The sequence below is a fragment of the Myotis lucifugus genome, unplaced genomic scaffold (assembly GCF_000147115.1).
Source record: "Myotis lucifugus unplaced genomic scaffold, Myoluc2.0 scaffold_14, whole genome shotgun sequence".
NCBI lineage: Eukaryota > Metazoa > Chordata > Mammalia > Chiroptera > Vespertilionidae > Myotis > Myotis lucifugus.
Window position 1 is genome coordinate 7,728,528 of NW_005871062.1, and position 19,958 is coordinate 7,748,485.

Genomic DNA, 19,958 nt, shown 5'->3' on the forward strand with positions numbered 1-19,958 from the left:
TTCTTCCTTTATTTCAATTCTAACATTCTTGCAAAAACCTCAGGAATCTAGACCTCTCTTTCACAACAACCCTATTATCCATCCTTGGACAAAATCTTACCAGAAGCACTTGAAAGTTGCATGACAAGTGCATAGTCCAAACTTTCTTTATCAGCTTACAGAGCAGGCACACTGAACTACAAACAGAACAGGAGGTACATCTTTACAAAACTGTCAGCAGTTTTGTCAAAATCAATCCCTGGTTTCACAGGTGACTAGTAGTAATCACACTAGAAATGCAGATCCAACAGAAACTTCACTTAGTGAACTTTCCTGTTTCACAGGTGGTAGTAAGTTGAGGGTCCCATTAGGAAAGAAGTACTCAAATTATTCAATCAAGTGTTGAATAAAAGGACTATTTACAAAGTTGTAGGTAGGTAGAGTTTAAGGAAATCGGCAAGGAATGAAGCAATACCCCAGGGTTGGCAACAGCAGGAAACCATTACTAACCCTACAGCTAATGTGGCAAGAGAAGCAGTAGGCCACCTGTTTGGAACTGTGGACTTTAAAATACAGCTACTGTTAATGTACTGCCAGCAAGAAAGAAATCAATACCCCAACCTCTCTTTCATTCTTTCTGCTGATTTCTAGACCCTGAAGGGGAAAGAGGAAGAGCAGGACTCAGAGACAGCGAGGGCTGTTTGAAAAGGGCTGAGGCTATCAGTGAAGGGGAAGAAGCAGCTTGTGGTTACTCTACCTCAAGAGACCCTGGGAGAAAGATAGCCTGACCTCACTCCCCTTCTTCTCAGTTTCATACCAGTACCTCTATTGTCCAGCCCCAATAAAAGTCAGAGTGTGAGGAAGCCCAGTTGACACAGTGCCAAATTTTAATTTCCCAGGCCACAGAGTCAGTCACAAAGAGTAGAGTGGATTTAGAAGGGCAAAAGGAGCACAGGAGGCTGAGAATAGATCCTTGGTGCCCACCATAACAAAGGAGAATTTTGTGTTCCTTCAATAAATACATAGTCCTAGGTGCTGAAGACAGTGGCTGTGAGCAAGAAAGATGAAGTCCTTGCTTGCAGAGATCTCGTGATCTACTGCAAGGAGAAAAACAGTAAAGAAGCACAACAACCAGTACTCAAGATAATTACCGATTGTAATTAATACTATGACACAAATAAACTGAGCTGTGTAACAGAGACCCTTTGAAATCTTCTTCAGATAGGGTGATGTTTCAGGGAATGCCTCTAGCTGAGACCCAAAGTCTGGCTGGGCCTGAGAAGGGCCCGGGGAAGTACATTTTGACCAGATGACACAGCAGTGTGAAGACCCAAAGAGTGCAAGGATTTGGCTGGTGACCATTTTATGCACAGAACATAACCGACTATAAGATTTAACAGAATCAGCTCATTAATAAATTCATAAATACATGAAAGTTTATTGCCTTCAGATATAGTAACTCCAAGTAGATGGAAATTGTGGCAAAAGAAATTTTATCACAATTTGGACCAAACATTTTTTATATTTTCAAATTAGCTTAATGAATTATATAACTACTAGAGGCCCAGCCCATGATATTGCATGGCCCCACCCACCTGCCCGCCTGCCCACCAGGCTCACAGCTGCAGCCGTGTTTTCAGCTGTGTTCGCAGCCACGCTCACAGGCATGCCCGCAGCTGTGCTCGCAGCTGTACTCACAGCTGTGCCCGCCTCGCCATGCCTGCCCCACCCACCGCTCCACCGCACTTGCACCCTGCCCACCCTCCCACCACCTCACCAAGTCCACCCTCCCACCACCCTGCCTGCCCGCCGGCCTCCAGCCTTGCTGTGATTGGAGCCTGTGGGCCACAGGGGAGGGCCCGAGAGGTGCTCCATGCACCTCATAGTGACCAGTCGTTTGGTCATTTTGGTCGTGACACCTCTTGGCCTTTTATTATTATGACTAGAGGCCCAGTGCACGGATTCATGCACCAGTGGAGTCCCTCGGCCTAGCCTGCACCCTCTTGCAATCCAGGACCCCTTGGGGGATGTTGGAGGCCTGGTGCACAGATTCAGCCCGATCCCCGCAGGCCAGGCCAAGGAACTCCTCCGGTGTACGAATCCATGCACTGGGCCGGTTTTGGCCCCATCCCTGCAGGCCACGCCAAGGGACCCCACTGGTGTGGAATCAGTGCACCAGGTCTCTAGTATGCATAAAATATCTTTGGTTAATCTCTTCTTGCTCTCCCCCCTTCCCCTTCCCTCTGAGATTCATCAGTCTGTTACATGTTTCCATGCCTGTGCATTGAGCGTCTGTCCTGATGGTCAGTGCACGTCATAGCTACTGGTGAAACGGTCGCTTAAGCTTTTATGCATGGAGATAGATTTGTGGAAGACTGCATTCAGACTCTGGTTATGGAAATTAGATATGTAGGTCACAGTGGCCAACTATGGCCCATCGGCCAAATATAACCAAACCTCTGTTTCTGTAAAGTTTTACTGGAACCCAGTCAAGCTCATTCATTTACTACTGCCTATGGCTGCTTTTGCATTACAACAGCAGAGGTGAGTAGTTGTGAAAAATACTGTATGTTTTCAAAACTAAAAATATTTCATCTCTGGTCATGTATGGAAAACATTTTCTGAGCCCTGACATAAACAATCATGCTCTCTGAGCTCCTCGGTCTAAGGGCTCACTCTGCCAAAGAACTCATCTGCCCAAATTCCATACCCCTCTGCCTTCCATTGCATGGTCCACTCCCGGTTTTCCTCCAGTTCTTCTCACTGGCCTTTTGTGGTGTTTTTCAGGAGAGGGCGTAGAATGGGAGGGGATGGCCTGGTCCTGTTTTTGCCCTGTCCTTTATATGTAAACTATTTTCTAGGTTTTCTCATCAGTCCTCTTTCCTGGACCACAACTATCACCTCGATACAAATGACCCCTAAATCTGACTCTTCTCAAAAGCCTATATCCAATTGCATAGATGTCTGTCTACCTAGGGAAATCCACTTGAGACTCAGCACATCCAATACAGAACCTGTGCTCACCAGAAACATGCTGCCCTATGATATGTTATAGCCAGCTCCCAGGCTGGAAATTCCAGCTCCTGTCTCTCAATCAAGGTCATTTCTAGTTAGACACCAAGTTCTATGTCTTCTACCTCATGGTGCCTCTCAAATCACACCTGCTCTTTCCACTGCCACTACCACTGCTCGAACAGGCCTGGCCCATCTCACCTGGATGTGGCAATAGTCTCTGATAAGGGAGAGATGAGATAGCAGTGCCCATAGAGAAGGGGACTCAGAGAAGTGAGCAATCTCTCTAAATGTACATTATCCCATCTGTCACTTGCTCAAAAACCTTCTACATCTCTCCATGACTTTAGAAATGAACACCGCCCCCCCCACCCACAAAAAAAAGAAGAAAGAAATGAAACCCAAAGTCCTTATTGTGACATTCAACATTCTCTAAGAGCTGAGCCCTGACCATCATCCTGGCCTCATTCCTCAGTCCTCTATAGCCCATGAGAACCCACATCCCAGCCAAACAGGATTATCTGTGATGCCCTAATACACTCTGTACTTTTTCCCCTGCAGCCTCTGCTTCTCTTGCTTTTGCCTCCACTCGGATGCTCTTTTTTCCTCTAGGAGAGCAAGTAAGCAAGAACATCAAGGGATTTTTTTCTTAACCTGACAAGGGATACATCATACCAATGTTTTTTTATAAAACTACAGTCACTATGAGGCACAAGAGCAAAAGGACTAAGTATGATGACCTTTGAGTCAATGACTGGGTTTCAAGTCCCAGTCTGCTGTTAACCAGTTGTATTACCTCTTTAGGCCTCAACACTTTAGGTCATCAGTAAAATGGGAACAATAATCATACATACCTCCCAGGATGGCTGGGAAGATGAAAAGAGCAAGCAAGGCATGTTAGACACACAGCAGGTGCACAATAAGCATCACTCATTTGGTTATAACATTAAAAAATATGCTATTGTTTGAAATTAAAATTCAAACAAATCTATGATCTTTACATGTAATAGTATACCTATAAAAAATGATTGAAAATGACTGAGCCCCCCACTGGCTGGTTTGTGGGACTGCTAGAGACACAGTATATTATTACAATCCCTCTGGTAAATAATTTTGCAATGGACAAAAAAAAGAGCCATAAAACTTATCTTACTTTGATCTTCTAGTCTCATTCCTGAGGTTATTTCCCCTTGGAGGGCAGGAGTAGTTACATGTTATCTACTCCAAAACCGTGTCAGCAGTACTATGTGTAAGAGCAAGTCATTTGAAACCATCTGATATGTTCATTAGTTAGGAACAAGCTAGGCAAATCCCAAGAATAGCGGAAAGGCTTTGGGCCTGGCATGCTGCCTGTTACTCACAGGCCTTCAACAAAAGGCCTTTCCTTTCCTTTTTCTCTTTATAGTCTATGTTCCTATTTAGTATTGTTGATAAATCCATGAATGAATAAAAGAATAAATGAATGAACTGCCTAAAATATATGTTAAACTAAATGCCCAGAGGATATATCTTTAAAAGGCAGAACATTTAAAGACTACCATGCAATTTTTTTATGTCTCAGGATCAAAGTGCTTCCATGTAATACATATTTAAAATTATAACTACAGACTATAGAAACAAATTATTTTAATTAACATTAAATCACTCCACATTTTTACGAGTGCATAAAAATAAATAGCACAGTTCCGCTTCCTAAAAGTTATCAGACTCTGCCTTAAACTTCAACACAATCCCAGCCAGGCTGACATTGATGACTTGCCATGAAGAAGAGGATCAGCTAACACCTGGAATGTTCTAAATATTACCATGTAGAGCAAAAATGGGGACAAAAGAAAGTAATTGAGTTCCATTATGGATGAACAAAAACCAATCACATATAGTTTCTAGAGAATGCAGTCCAAAAGAAACCAAAAAAGCAAAAGTCGAGGTGGGGCTGGTTATCTTGGCAGCTGTTATTAGTAAGTGCTGCCTATTTGGGGAGGTACAAAATGTGATCTCATCACTTCTTTCTGCTCTAGAGAATCCAATTTGGGTCTATTTTTCTTCCCTTTGAGAGCTTGTGCTTGGTTCAAGACCATTTTTCCTGGCAGTAATATGCAAGAAATAAAAAAGGAGACATATGACCTCACCTGCTCCAGTACCTTCCAGAGGCTGAAAGAGAGCAACACTTCCTGTGCTTTGTTTTCTTTAGCCTGATTCATTTCACAATAATGGAAAACACATTCCCTCAAAATAAGGGAACCACGAAGTCTTGAATAAACCTGAGGCTCTGTGTTGTACACATTTACAAGGATGGATAGACTTTCTATCTTTATTAATTATAAAGGATTCCAAGAAAAGCAAATTTATATATTCCAACCAGTTACTTTTCATCTTTTTGGGGATTGCATACCCTCTGAGAAGCAACTGAAAGCTATGGACTTTTTTCCTAGAAAATGCAAATTGACTTACACACACCCTATACATACCTTATCCACAGATATTTTTGCAAGCATTTTAGGGATTCATAAATCCCCTGAAGGTAGTCCACAGTACTGAAATTAAAAATTCCTATCATTATTTGCAGACGACATAGAACTATATAAAGAGAACCCTAAAGATTCTACTAAAAAACTATTGAAACTGATCAATGAATTCAGTAAAGTAGCAAGGTACAATATAAGTATTCAGAAATCGGTTGCATTTTTATACACCAAAAATGAATTATCATAAAGAGATATTGGGAAAACAATCCCATTCACAATTGCATCAAAAAAACAACCTCGGAATAAATTTAACTAAGGACATAAAAAACTTGTACTTGAAAAATAAGACATTGAAGAAAAAAAACTGAAGAAGATACAAATAAATGGAAGCATATACCATGAATAAGAAGAATTAACATTGTTAAAATGTCCATACCATCCAAAGCAATCCATAGATTCAATGGAATCCCTATCAAAATACCAATGGTATTTTTCACAGAACTAGAACAAATAATTATAAAATTTATATGGAACCACAAAAAGCCCTGAATAGCTACAGCAATCTTGAGAAAGAAGAACAAGTATCATACTACCTGATATCAAACTATATTTTCAAGACTATAGCAATCAAAATGTCATGATACTGGAATAAAAACAGACACATAGATCAACAGAACAGAATAGAGTGCTCAGAAATGAACCCATACCTATATGGTCAATTAATCTATGACAAAGAAGGCAAAAATATACAATGGGGTAAAGACAGTCTATTCAATAAATGGTCTTGGGAAAACTGGACAAATACATGCAAAAAATAAAACGAGGCCACCTTCTTATCATATACAAGAATAAACTCAAAATGAATTAAAGACCTAAATGTAAGACTTGAAACCTTAAAACTCCTAGGAGAAAACGTAAACAGTAAACTCTTTGACTTTGCTCTTAAAATATTTTTTATATATCTCCTAAGGCAAGGGAAACAAAAGAAAACATAAGCAAATGGATCTACATCAAACTAAAAAATTTTTGCACAGTAAAGGAAACCATAAATAATCACAGACACCTATCGATTGGGGGAAGATATTTGTAAATGATATATCCAATAAGGGTTTAATATCCAAAATATATAAGGAACTTATATAACTTAACACCAAAAACAAATAAACAAACCAAAAAAACCCCAATCCAATTAGAAAATGGGCAGAGGACCTGAATAGACATTTCTCCAAAGAGAACATACAGATGATCAATAGATATATGAAAAGATGCTCAACATAAATAATCATCAGAGAAATACAAATTAAAACCATGAGATATCATCTCATACTTGTCAGAATGTCAATCAATAAATCAACAAAGAGTAAGTGCTGGCAAAAATGTGGAGAAAAGGGAACCCTTATGCACTGTTGGTGAGACTGCAAACTGGTGCAGCCACTATGAAAAACAGTATGGAGAGTCCTTATAAAATTAAAAACAACTCTGCAATTTACTTCCGGCTATTTATACGAAGAACACCAAAATACTAATTTGAAAAGACATATGCACCGCTACATTCATTGCAGTAGCCAAGATATGAAAGCAGATGATGGATAAAGAAGATGTGGTACATATATACAATGGAATATTACTTGGTCATTAAAAAATGAAATCTTAGCATTTGTGTCAATATGGATCAACCTAGAAGGTGTTATGCTAAGTGAAATAAGTCAGACAGAGAAAGACAAATACTATATGATTTTAGTTATATGTGAAGTCTAAAGAACAAAATAAACAAACAAAACAGAAACAGACTCATAGATACAGAGAACAAACTGAGGGTTTCCAGATGAGATGGGATTAGGGAACTGGGTAAAAAAGGTGCGGGTATTAAGAAGTAAAAATTGGTAGTTGCAAAATAGACATGGGGATATAAAGTACAGTATAGGGAATATAGTCAATAATGCTATAATAACTATGTATGGTGACAGGCGGGTACTAGGAACAATAATAATAATTCCTGTTCTAATTTACTCTTTTCAAACAGAAAAGTTTAAAATTACTTAGGTAGTTTGAGCCAAAAGAGACAACCTACACATTTCAGAACCTGAAGATAAAGTAGAGATCTCTCCTTCAATTATTTTTAAATGTCAATTATAACTTTTTGTTTCTTTGTATCAGTAGAACTCTCTTTTCAAATAAAATTTTCAGAACACCAATATTCAAAACAGATAAAAATAAAGCTATTCTAATTGATAAAGATGCAGGCGACTGGATCCCCATCCTTTTAGCTGCCCCTGAGGCACCTCTGGCTCACCAGCAATTGAAAAATACTGACCTGGGCCTGCTCTGCTAGTCCACGGAGACTTACCACAGTCTCCGGTCTTGTCTGTGCCCAGCTACTCCAAATGAGGCAACAATCTCATGTTCAGATAACAATCTTAACACCAAAGAACCCACCTATTTCTTTGCCCAGTTGAGAGGACTTCAGAGATCCTGCTGATGAGACGACAGCACACCTGCCCCATGGCCCAGCCTTGGTCCTAATGTTCTCCTTGGGCAGGAAACCCTCCCATTCAGAAGTATTGAAGGGAAAATCTGTGGCCTCTACCATGGATACGTTCACTTGGTCCCGAAGGTGGCAGCGCAGGGCCTCTGCACTGAGCTTGATACCAGGCCCTGGTCCCTTGTAGGACACATTGTACTTGTTCATGCTCAGATAATTCCTCCAGATCTTCCGCAGCCTGGGGATAATGTTTTTGGAAGAGCTGTCTTTGTTCCACACCTGGAAGACGGTCTCTAGCTTGGTCTTGGCTGGATTTTTAGGACTGCCAACGGCCTGGCTGCCCCGGTGGGGGTCCTGGGTTTTGCTTGAAAGTGCAGTCTGGGAACCAGACCACAGGGCAAGTTTCTCCAGACCCCTCATCATTTGGAATTCCTTGGTTTGCAATTTAATGGAATCATCATAACTCCCTTTCTTCTTCTCCTTCCACATACAGATGACTGCGAACAGGAGAAAGACCAGCACACAGCAGCTGAATTTTTTCTTCAAGTTGGTGTGAATCATAATGAAGGATGCATTCAAGGGAGCCACTCTGTTCTGAGCAGGAAAACAAGCCTAAAAAAGTAAGACAAGGAAAAAAAAAATGATGTAAAGGAAATCGACAAGTGTGACTGGCAAGAGGCAGGGTGACAGGCCGAGCAATGGATTTAGAGTGACAAGATTTGAATTCCACCAGGTCTGCAGCTGTCAAAAAAGAAAAAAAAAATCCCTCTCAGTTTGGGTTTTGAATGTAGAGGAACAGTCCTCAGACACTCCCTTCCTGTTTGTGTTCTCTGTGATTCCTCTTTATACTCTGAATCTTAGTTTCCTCTTGTCTTGGTCTAGCTCCCCAACTGCACTCTGCACTTCCTGAGGTCAGGAATCACATCTCAGGAATCATTAGGTTCCTAGGGCCTTACACCACCTGTTAATTAAGGCCTGCATGCTTGAAAAATAGAAGAAAAGGAAGAGCAGGCTAACTGGTCTAAATCACAACAACCCAAACTCTCTAAAATCCTAAGGGGCTCAGAATCCTAAAATTACCAGAAAGAGATCTCTCGCCACAGACAGTGCCTCAAGAGTCTAAGCGGTGTTGGACTCCAGAGTGAGAAGAAGAGCTAGGGTTAGCTTCACGACAGAACACTAAAGTTTTATGGAGTGCCTTGTGAGAGTGCTATCAAGTGTTGGGAAGCTGGCTGACCTCACGGTAAAGGATAGGAAATCTTGGTAAGATAGCAGATAAGTGACCAATTCAGGAAATGAAGCACACAAAGATGAATTAAGCACACAAGATGTTATTTTATTTAAAGTCACCATAAACCAGGGCCACTGATATACAACTCCAGCAAGGAATATATATATGACAGTCTAATATGAAGACATCCCCTGAGCTGTGCAGAGGCCCTGACCATCACTAGCCACAGTATTCTCATCTCCATTTTATAGATTAGCCATCTGAGGCTCTGAGAGGTTAAGAGGTGCCTAGGATCATGGAGCCGAGTAAGATCCAAATCCAAGTGGACTTGATTCCATAATCCATGTCCTTTTTACTACTTCCTGTACAGGACTGCCGAAGTTCTGGGAAATTGATTTCACTAAGAAAATAGAGCCTGAATAGTCCCTTTTATATTTGGGTAAAGAATTACTTTGCTTACCCAGAATTTATTGTGTAACTGAATGGAAGATGAAAGCACTTTGACCTCAAACAGTGTCTGTATCTTTTGAAAAACATCAAACTCATTCCTAACTAAATGGGCGTATTAACCATAATGAGCAGAAGGAATCATCCCTAGGCTTTGGCTAACCCTCTACAGATCTACAGTCCCTTCCTTACAAAGAGAGAGATTTCAAACTTGAAATCAAGAAATGATGGAGAGGGCTTGTCACATTATCAGAAAACTAAGAAACTCAATTTTCCTCAGACCCCAACACAGCCAATCACATGACTATGACAGCTGCAGAATCAGAGAAGGGAAAGTAGCATTTAAGAAGTCCCTACAATCTCTCATTTAATTTTTACCATAACACAATGGGATATATCAGTAGTTCCCAACGTGGGGCACATGCCCCACAGGGGGCAATTTGATTTTTAAGGGGGGCAATTCGAGAATGAGTTATTAACAGTGAATTTTTTTGCATTTCTTATGGTTCTGGGGCCTCATATACAGAATATAAATATATAGTGTGACATATTTATGCATTTCAGTTCTCCATTATGTTTCGAAACTTTGCTATTCTTTTATATCACTTCATATTATAATTATTTTTTTAACAATTTCTTAGTGATTTCTTCCTTAGTACTTCAACTGTCCTTTCATTCTTTTGTTTTTCCCTTTCATGGATGACATGTTCCTTGGAAGCTTGTTTAGACGAAGTTAATGGCCTTTTAGGCTTCCTCCACGTGAACTGGAGTTCACTTTTTGAATAATAAGAATTATATATCATAGGGAAGGGGCACCAGGATTTTAGAGATGCTTAGGTGGGACATGGCCAAAAAAAGGTTGGGAACCACTGAGGTAGATATTAAATACCCCATTTGAGGAAATGAAGAAACTGAAGCTTAGCACAGGGCTTCCCCAAAGTCAATAACTAATCAGTGCTAGAACCGGGATTCCAACCCAGGTCTCTCTGATCCTAAAAGTTTATTTGCACTAAAAGGACAGGCATCTATAATAATAAAAGCGTAATTTGCCAATTAGACAGATGACCTTCTGGACAATCCGGGGCTGCGAGGGGAGCCTGGGTCCCAGGTGCCTGCTGACATCCTGGGTGCCTGCTGGTGGCCGGAGGGAAGCCCAGGTCCCAGGTTCCAGAGGGAAGCCAGTGCTGGCAGCTGGGGGAAGGAAGGTCTACTCTTGCACAAATTTCATGCATCGGGCCTCTAGTTTGTGATAAAGGACAGTGAAAAGTCAATGTTGACCAAACAGGGTCACTATCGAGACAACTCAATCTGCCTGACAATCACAGGAAACCACCCTTACCATCAGCACCTCAGCAGTCATTACCTGTGTGCACAGTCTACCACTCAGGCAGCCCTTTCACAGTAGTTGTACTTATGAGACCTAGTATAGCCCTGTGAGATAAGAAGGGAAATTTTCATTAGTACCATTTACAGCTGAAGAAACTGAGATTTATTTTTAAATGTAAATAATTTTCAATGTGGCATGAGTGATTTGGAAATAGTGGAATTGGAAGTTAACTTTTCTGTGGATGAGTGAAATGAAACAGAAGGTAGGGAGGCGGGCCCTGATTCACTGTCTGGAGACCAGAGAGTCAGAAAGGGCTGGTGTTCAGCTTCCTGCCAGCACCTACTCTCCAAAGTTGAGTTTCCCAAGAAAGAGGCATTCAGCCACACAGCCAGGCACAACACAGACCTGCAACTTTAAGACAGCCTCAGCCTTTAGGATCTGTGCTCGCCTCAAGAAATTCATCAGATACCTCCCAACCCTCTTGAACAGCACCCTCTGTTGAGACCCCAAGTCCACCAGCTGCTGGAGCTTCTCGAGGTTCAAGACCTTCTCATCTCTCAAGCTGCTCTAAAGAGGTAGGGACTGCAGCCCAAACTAAAGGAAGAAGGCAGGAAATGTTTTCTCCCCAAATTCTTTGGGAAAATACACCAAACTCTGAATTTCCCAATCTATTAAGCTCCCAGGCCTTTACACCACTGCACTCTTTCCCCTAGTCCTGTGGTCAGCAAACTGGCTCGCGAGCCACATGCAGCTCTTTGGCCCCTTGAGTGTGGCTCTTCCTAAGCCTTAGGAGTACCCTAATTAAGTTAATAACAATGTACCTACCTATATAGTTTAAGTTTAAAAAATTTGGCTCTCAAAAGAAATTTCAATCATTGTACTGTTGATATTTGGCTCTGTTGACTAATGAGTTTGCCAACCACTGTGCTAGTCCATTTGTCTGGCCATCAGACAGCATGACCTTTCCTCACCTCCTGTGGAGCCCACCTCCCTTTTAGCACCTTTCTTGCTCTGTTCTCTGGCATCCAGTGTCAGCTTTTCACACTGATCTCTGCCAGAGGGAAACCTCCTCCTGGCTCATTTCTGAAACCCAGTGCCCAGCAGTGTCTAGGAAAAAAGGGGCACTCAAAAGAATTATTGAACAGATGGGACTGTATCAATGAATCCTTACAACTCCCATCAGACTTCTAGAAGAACACAATGACAACTTATGTTATCACCTACAGAGAACAAATCAACACTGAACCAACAGAAAGAAAAATCCCAGCCAAACTGAGGCTCCACTGCCTGCCCGTCTATCTATCACTGCACGCATGGCATCAAATGCAGGATTGGGCACACTGTGGGGTTCAAAAAAGGTAGAATTTTCAGAATAACTTCAAATCTTGTGTTTATGCAGGGGTGGGCAAACTTTTTGACTTGAGGGCCACAATAGGTTCTTAAACTGGACCGGAGGGCCGGAACAAAAGCATGGATGGAGTGTTTGTGTGAACTAATATAAATTCAAAGTAAACATCATTACATAAAAGGGTACGGTCTTTTTTTTTTTTTAGTTTTATTCATTTCAAAAGGGCTGGATCCGGCCCGAGGGCCATAGTTTGCCCACAGCTGTTATAGAGTATAGAAAGAGGCAAACCACCTATCCTCACCCCTCACTGAATCAACCAAAAACAAACACATGAAGGAAACAGCAAAGCTGTAGCTGAACATTGAGACCCTGTCACCCTTATCAGCACACTCTACCACACCATTTTTTATTCAGGGATGTTCCCTTTCGCTGCCTTCTGGAGCCCACACCTCCGGATGTTTCTTACCTGCTCTGGGTAATCCCCAGGGGCTGCAGGAGTTCCAGGTCCTCAGGATATAGCACTATTCTTCATGGGAGGGATATGTGCTTTATTAGGTCTGGAGGCCAAGGCTCATTTTTCTCAGGATGATGAACAAACATCTGCAAATACAAAGGGGGGGGGGGTTAGAGCTGTTTTCCAACAGGGACAGGGTTAAAAATTAACAAGATAGCAGGCACTTCTGCTAGTCTCCATTGGAGGCCCTGGTCCAGGCTATGGCTCAATCCAGGAAGCCCTGAAGGCTCAGAAAAAAAGAGAGAAAAGAGCCTATTACAGGTGCAATGCCCCAGGTCAATGAACAGTACAGACAGCCTAGGAATAGACTGATAAGAACATGCTAGAAAAATAAAGCAGACACCACAGATAAATCGGAGAAGAACAGATTGTTTAGTCATTGGTTTAGGGATATACTAGTATAAATAGCAATTTGGGGGAGAGAGAATTTAGTTCATCTCAAAATAAACTCTAGACAGACTTTTAAAAAGTGTTTAAATTGTTTATTATCAAAGAATATTTAGTGAAATGTGAAAGTTTAATTATGTAATGTTAATATAAAAAGTAGGTCACAAGCAATATATCATAGACTATTCTAATACAGAAAAATACATTTTTAAAAATGTCCATGTGAGAAAGAGAAAGGACAAAAAAACTGGATGGTAGAATAATGTGGTTTCATTTTTTACACATTTTTTGTATATTTCAAATTTCTAAACTGTAGATGCATTACTCTTAGAGTGGGGAAAATATTATAAAAATATAATTTTTAAAGGGTAAAATCAATTTTATATTTGTTAGCTCTTTCTTCTTTCTGGTGGAATGTAAAAAAAATAACAGGAAAAGTCTAATAGAGTCAGTTGCATGAAAATCCCAACTTCTATGCAATGAGAAATACTGTAATAAAAATGGAAACAAGAGTCAAGTTATACACAGGGTTAATACAGTAAAAGCCTCTCAAACAGGCAATCAACATGAGCAGGCAGACAAATCACAAAATAGAAAATGCAATTAACAAGCATATGAAATTATGATTAATCTTAACCCAGAAGAGGCAACTGTAATATTAAGATATATAACATATACAGAATGTACATTAGCCAGCCACTTTCAAAATGATAATAATACTCATTTCTGGACAGACTGTAATGAAATTGGTATATTTCAAAGAAGTAATAGAAATGAATTTAACCTTTTTAGAAAGTAATCAGGCCATAGAATTAAGAGCTTGTGTCTATTATCATACTTCCAGGAAATAAAAGTGAATAAATAATTCAAAGACAAAGATTATACATTTTGGTTTCTTCACATGTAAAATGATTTCCTTCCTAATTCAGTGTGGTGAAGACTGAAAGAGGATTAATGGGATAAAGAATGAGTTTTATAAGGCAATATGCACATGTAAAAAAATAGTTTTGAATTTCAAAATTACTTATAATCGTGAAAAATCTAAGGTTATCAACTAAGCTCCCAGCAATAGGAAAATAATTAAATGATGGTACATCCACCATCTACAATAATAAAAGTGTAATATGCTAATTAGACCGGACGTCCTTCCGGACGTCCTTCTGTCCTTCCAGACGAAGTCAGGGCTGCGAGAGAAGCCTGGGTTCCGGGTGCCAGAGGGAAGCTGGTGCCAGCAGCCAAGGGAAGGAAGGCCTACTTTTGCACGAATTTCATGCATCGGGGCTCTAGTCTATTTATGTATATAAAAGCCTAAGCGACTGAACCACTGAACGACCGAACCACCAGTTGACCAGTTGCTATGATGTGCACTGACCCCCAGGGGGCAGACTCTCAATGCAGAAGCTGCCCCCTGGTGGTCAGTGCTCTCCCACAGTCAACCTCTCACAGTCCTTCCCCCGGCCAGCCCTGATCAGTGCCTATCAGGATTAGGTGAGACAGCCCTGATCAGCCCCAATTGCTGGCCAAGCCGAGGGACTCCACCCTTACATGAATCAGTGCACTGGGCCTCTAGTTATAGAATATGTATGTGTGTGTGTGTGTGTGTGTGTGTGTGTGTGTGTGTGTATAATTGTGTGTGAATTTAAGTACCAATGAGAAAGAAAATGCTTAAATATTATAACAAAGAAAATGAAACAGAAAATGTTACCATTGTGAATAAGTTATGCAAATGCAAATACCTAGAAAAAATGTACATGGTTGAGACCAGGCAACTGTTGATGAGTAAACTGACAAGAGATAAATTCTCATCGTTCAGTTTGACTTCCTTTATTCTTATTATATTATCTGAGTAATTAAAGTAAAACTATTGAGTAATTAAAGTAAAACTAAAGTAAAATATTGAAAATACACTTCAACTTTGTGCATCAACTTGATACACAATATTGAAATGGCCTTGAAACCTGTGCTGGGAGATGCAGCATTAACAGAACTAAGAGGAAGCTGTGGTGGCCACAAACTGGCTTCATCCCATGAAGTAGAAGGAAATCCTTCCTTGAAGCCTGGGGTTCAAGCTGGGGGAATTTCAGCTTTTCATAACCAGGAAACAGGCAGGCAGGCTCACAGGGCAAAAGTTAGAGGTGCCATTCTGTTCTTTGTCAAAAATTTCAGGGTTTTTCCTTATGAATTCGGAGAACTGACTCCCTGGCAGCCTCCTGGAAGAATCAGTAAATATTTCTGATCATTATCCTTCTTTTCATGTCATGTAAATTTCCTTGGTGGCATGGGAGTTTGTAATGATGCATGTATTCACATTATTATTTGGTTACCTTTGTCTCCTCCTACAAAAAAATGTAAATTCCATAAGCATAAACTTCATCAGCTTTCTCTACTACTATCTTCAGTGCCCAAATGAGTGTTTGGCACATAGTAGGCATTTAATAACAATTTGTTGAGTAAGTGAGTGAGTGAGTGAGTGAGGGAATGGAGGAAGGGAGAGTTGCCAGCTCTTAAGAGTTCTGTTTCCTCAGGCATCACTAATGGAAAATATTCTTTCTCAGCAACCTCCCAGGGAACACTGGGGCAGTCACCTGCCCTTTGGATGATGCCTCTTGCCAATAAATACTGGTTCGCTGCCATCCCCTCAAGGTGTGAGCTGCTGGGGCATGAGAGTTTTGTCTGGGTTCAGTGCACAGACATCAGAGGAGTACAGAAAACCCAGATCTTCCTCCCTCACATCAACTGCATCTGCTTGGAACAACTTGCCCTCTGAGAAGATAAGAATCACTCCCCACTCCTGATTTCCAAAAATCAACCAGTTGAAACAAAAGCAGTGCAACTGTCAATCTAAATCTATTGTAGGTAATGAGGGCCTTCCAAAAATAGTCACTGCTGCTCATGAGATAGGAGGGGTGATCTTCAACCAGCTGCAGAAGTGATAACAGAATCCTCAACTCGTGGGGTGAGAAACTTTAGTAACCATGATAATAATAGCTACCAAGTGCTAAGCACTAACTATAGCTTAGGGGTTGAGTAAGAGCCATAGAATTAGACTGATCTGACCAAGAGTCCAAACTCCTGCCTCTCACTAGTTACATGACCTTGGGCAAGTTACTCAACCCCCTAACACTCAGCTTCTTTATCTGTAAAACAGAACTAATGAAAATAGAGCTAACTCATAGGATTTTTAAAAAATAATCAAGAATACACCCAAAAGATTATACAACAGGGCCTGTGACAAATTTTATACACATCACTTTTTACCATCACCTACTCTGTGGATACCATTACTATTCCCATTTTATGAATGGGAAACCGAGGCAGGGAAGATGAGTAATTTGCCCAGAGTAACTTAATTGTGGCACTCCACATGTCCATGCTGTTTCATGCCTTTGTAGCCCTGCACGTAACGTTCCCTCTGAATAACATGTCCTTTCCTACCTTGTTCACATGGTAGGAAAGCCTCCCACAGAGCCTCCCACACCAGCTAAAATGTCACCTGGACTCTGAAGCCTTTCTTGGCCCCATAGAGATTGACACAACCCCACTGTTGTGTCTAGCTTTTATCAGACTACAAGACATTTATCTGAGAACTCCTTTAAAATTTATCTCTGGTCTCCTGTATCTAGCCAGGATCTTCTCTACCCAGGTCCTTGAATATTTTAGGTCCTGAATCACTATAATTCTCTCCAACCCTATTTCTGTTGGAATTTGTGGTGATATAAACATCCACCTGCAGAATTATTCTAGTCCCCTGACTGTGACCTCAGCCCCCTCCAATGACTGTGACCTCAGCCCCCTCAGTCCCAAGGTCATATCTCTGATCTTGTCATTTACAAAAAATATACTCCCTCTGTAGTCTTGATTTCAGGCATACCCTCTGTAATCACCACTCCTGTCTTTGCAGCTGAGTCCAATTAATACCCAACTCCAACAATGGAATGTGGTTGATCCTACCACCTTCTCACGCCTCTTACTTCCTTTATATCCTCCCTTCTCTTCCCACCCAGCTTAAATTCCATGGTCAGTTGTTAAATTGAGCTCTCTCATTATACATGGTTGGATAAACCCCAATCCTGGCTAAATCCAACTCTCTGTCCCACTCCACACCTGCAAACATGTATCTGAACATGGCTAGAGAAAATCACACTGTGATGCTTACTGATTTCACTTCAAGTTCACAGTCACTAACTACAAGTAGCTACTTAATGCTTCCCAGCAATCATGTGCTACTTTTTCAGTCAATTCATCTGCCACTCTCCTAGGGGATTATCACACACACACACACACACACACACACACACACACACACACCATGAAAGCTCTCCTCATCCTCACCTTCCCCTTATTCGTGGAGAAAAAGAAAGCTACCAGAATAAAACTTTCATAGACATGCCTTTGTACTCAGCTACCCACCCAACCTGTATTTATACCCAAATGTTCCTTTTGTTCCTAGGGATGAATTAGATGCATCCAACACTTATAATATCCAACATTTGTCCACTATGTCCTATGTACTCTTATCTACTTAAGGACATTCTTGTTGAAAATTTTCCTTTTTTCTTCTGCATCAATAGGTATCCCTCTCTCAAAGATCATGTCCATCAGCATATAGACATGCTATTATTTTTCCTATCTTGGAAAAAACAGAAACTCTCTTGACAGAGGCAGCCACCACCTGATAGTAGGACACCTAAGACAGTGCGTGCTTTCAGATATGAGGCAATAGGAAATACACAGCACTTTCTGTGAAAAATTCTTGACCAAAATGTAGACTAAGTGTATAGATCAAGCCTTTATAATCAATTCCAGTTTTCAGGAAATATAGCAGAAAAAGAGCAAATTAAATGATACCATAAAGAGGTTTTCAGACAAATCCTGAAAACAGGACATTCTACAGGACAACAAGTCAATGCACATGACAAACAAATGGCTTCAGAGATACAACAATCATATGCAATATGTAGACCTTGCTTGAATTTCTAGTTGAACAAAACCCACTGGGAAAAATAGCAATATTTGGATATAGATTTGACAGTATATGATATTATGAAATCACTTTGTTAATTTTTTAGATATAATTATTATATTTGTAGTTATGTTTTTAAAAAACCCTATACATGTGAAGCAGTTAGAGGTTAAATCTATTTTCAAGACTTCAACCAAAAAAATAGATAAAGCAAATATGAGAAATATGTCATTTTTTTTAAAAAAAAAAAAGTACTCCAATTAAGTTATGTAAGAAGCAAGAGTAATGTGCAGACTCTTCTTAGACAAAATTTTTGGGAGAGGGGAGAGTTTGAAAGATCTTGAAGGAAAAAGTTATGGTAGATAATTGTTTGTTTCACTGAAGGAATTAACTGAAAAAGATATATGACTTTATAAAAGTCACATAATTAGCCACTGCATGAGTTTTTAATACAGTCCATTTCTCCATTCCTCCTGCAAAACCTCTTGACCAGCTCCTGCCCTTTCTCTTTCCTTTATAGTAAAAGAGCTGTTTCTAGTCACTATTTCCATTTCCCTCCTCCCATTCTCACTTGAACCCACTCCTTCAGGCCTCCCCTTGCCCGTGAAACTACTCTTGTCTATAACACCAAAGACCTCCACGGCCTCCACGCTCTCAGTCTTCATCTGATTCAACAGTATTTTATTCAGTTGGTCACTTCCTCCTCCTAGTTTCCAAAACCTACTCTCTCCTGGTTTTTCTCCAACTGACTAGTCACCCTTTCTCAGTGGTCTGTTGCTGGTTCCTCCACCTCTACACATGGAAATGCCTACACATTCTCTACTTTGTTCCATCTGTACTCGTTCTACTGATTGTGAGCACCCAGCCTGTAGTCTGCACTCAGTACGCTTTTGGAGATGTGCACTAAAATGAGTTCAGAAAGCAGGTTTTCTCAGAAAGGAAGTTCTTAATTTAAAAAAAACAAAAACAGCGTGAGGGTGGGCATAGAATAAAACACTGTACTCGTTCCACAATTCACTGTCATCCATGACCTGAGACAGGTGGCAGCAGCACAGAGAACAATGAGGATCAGACTTAGAGCACATCAGAATGGTTAAAATGACTTATTAAATGCAGATTCCTGAATTCTACCTCAGTCATTCTGATCCAAGTCCTTGGAGATGGAGTTCAGAAATCTGCATTTAGCAAACACCCCGGGGTGATTCTGAAGCAAGTGGTCCCAACTATATACCATGCTCTGAGAAACAGGAAGCTTAGAATACTACTCAAAAGTGCTAGTCTAAGAAAGCTTTATCAAGATCCAGGATGAGAAAAGTACAAAAATTCAGTATAATCAACTTCTATAGAAATTTGAGAGAGTAATTTTATGCCTGCTGTTATTATTTTAATAATAACTTTTAAAATACACCTTGTTCTTTTTATCATTTCATTATTCTATTGATGTGTGAGAAAGTGGGGAAAGAAAACCCAGTTCTTCGCCACCAATAGGTGGGAGAACCTTGGCTTTGGTGAACGAGTTCAGACATCTCCAAGCCCAGGTTCATATCCTGTCTTTTCTACCTGTCAGTTCTATGTTTGTCAACTGCTGTAAAACCTGCGTCTTCATCTGTACGGTATGGATAATGCTTTAAAATATGCTTCTGCAGGGTTGTGGTGACAATTTAATGATGGACTTTATTGCTTTGTAGTTGGCAAATATGAGAAGCAAGTAAAAGGAAGCCACGAGAGAGTTACAAAGTGCCTGCCTTGCTGTGTTTGCTAGTATTTACCTGAGGATAAGCCCAGCTGCCTGGCTAACTGTGG

At 40.6% G+C, this 19,958-nt stretch overlaps 1 protein-coding gene across 9 annotated transcripts in view; it reads right to left on the reverse strand.

The window, feature by feature from the left end:
* Window positions 1-19,958, reverse strand: part of ST6GAL1 (ST6 beta-galactoside alpha-2,6-sialyltransferase 1) — a 128,448-nt gene that overhangs the window by 33,136 nt on the left and 75,354 nt on the right. For 6 of the 9 annotated variants that reach the window (XR_002828221.1, XR_002828220.1, XM_023750566.1 and 3 more), the window contains exons 3-4: window positions 12,758-12,891; window positions 7,893-8,550 (exon numbers count right to left, since the gene is read on the reverse strand). The exons of 1 other annotated variant lie outside the window; for it this stretch is intronic. Coding sequence is in view for 5 of the 8 variants with exons in the window: in XM_023750566.1 (XP_023606334.1) it covers window positions 7,893-8,499 (607 nt within the window). In the remaining 3 variants the exon portion in view is untranslated. Of the gene's footprint in view, window positions 1-7,892; window positions 8,551-10,979; window positions 11,048-12,757; window positions 12,892-19,958 lie in introns of all 9 variants that reach the window. 2 more of the 9 variants (XM_006084797.3, XM_023750568.1) reach the window with 2 other exon arrangements.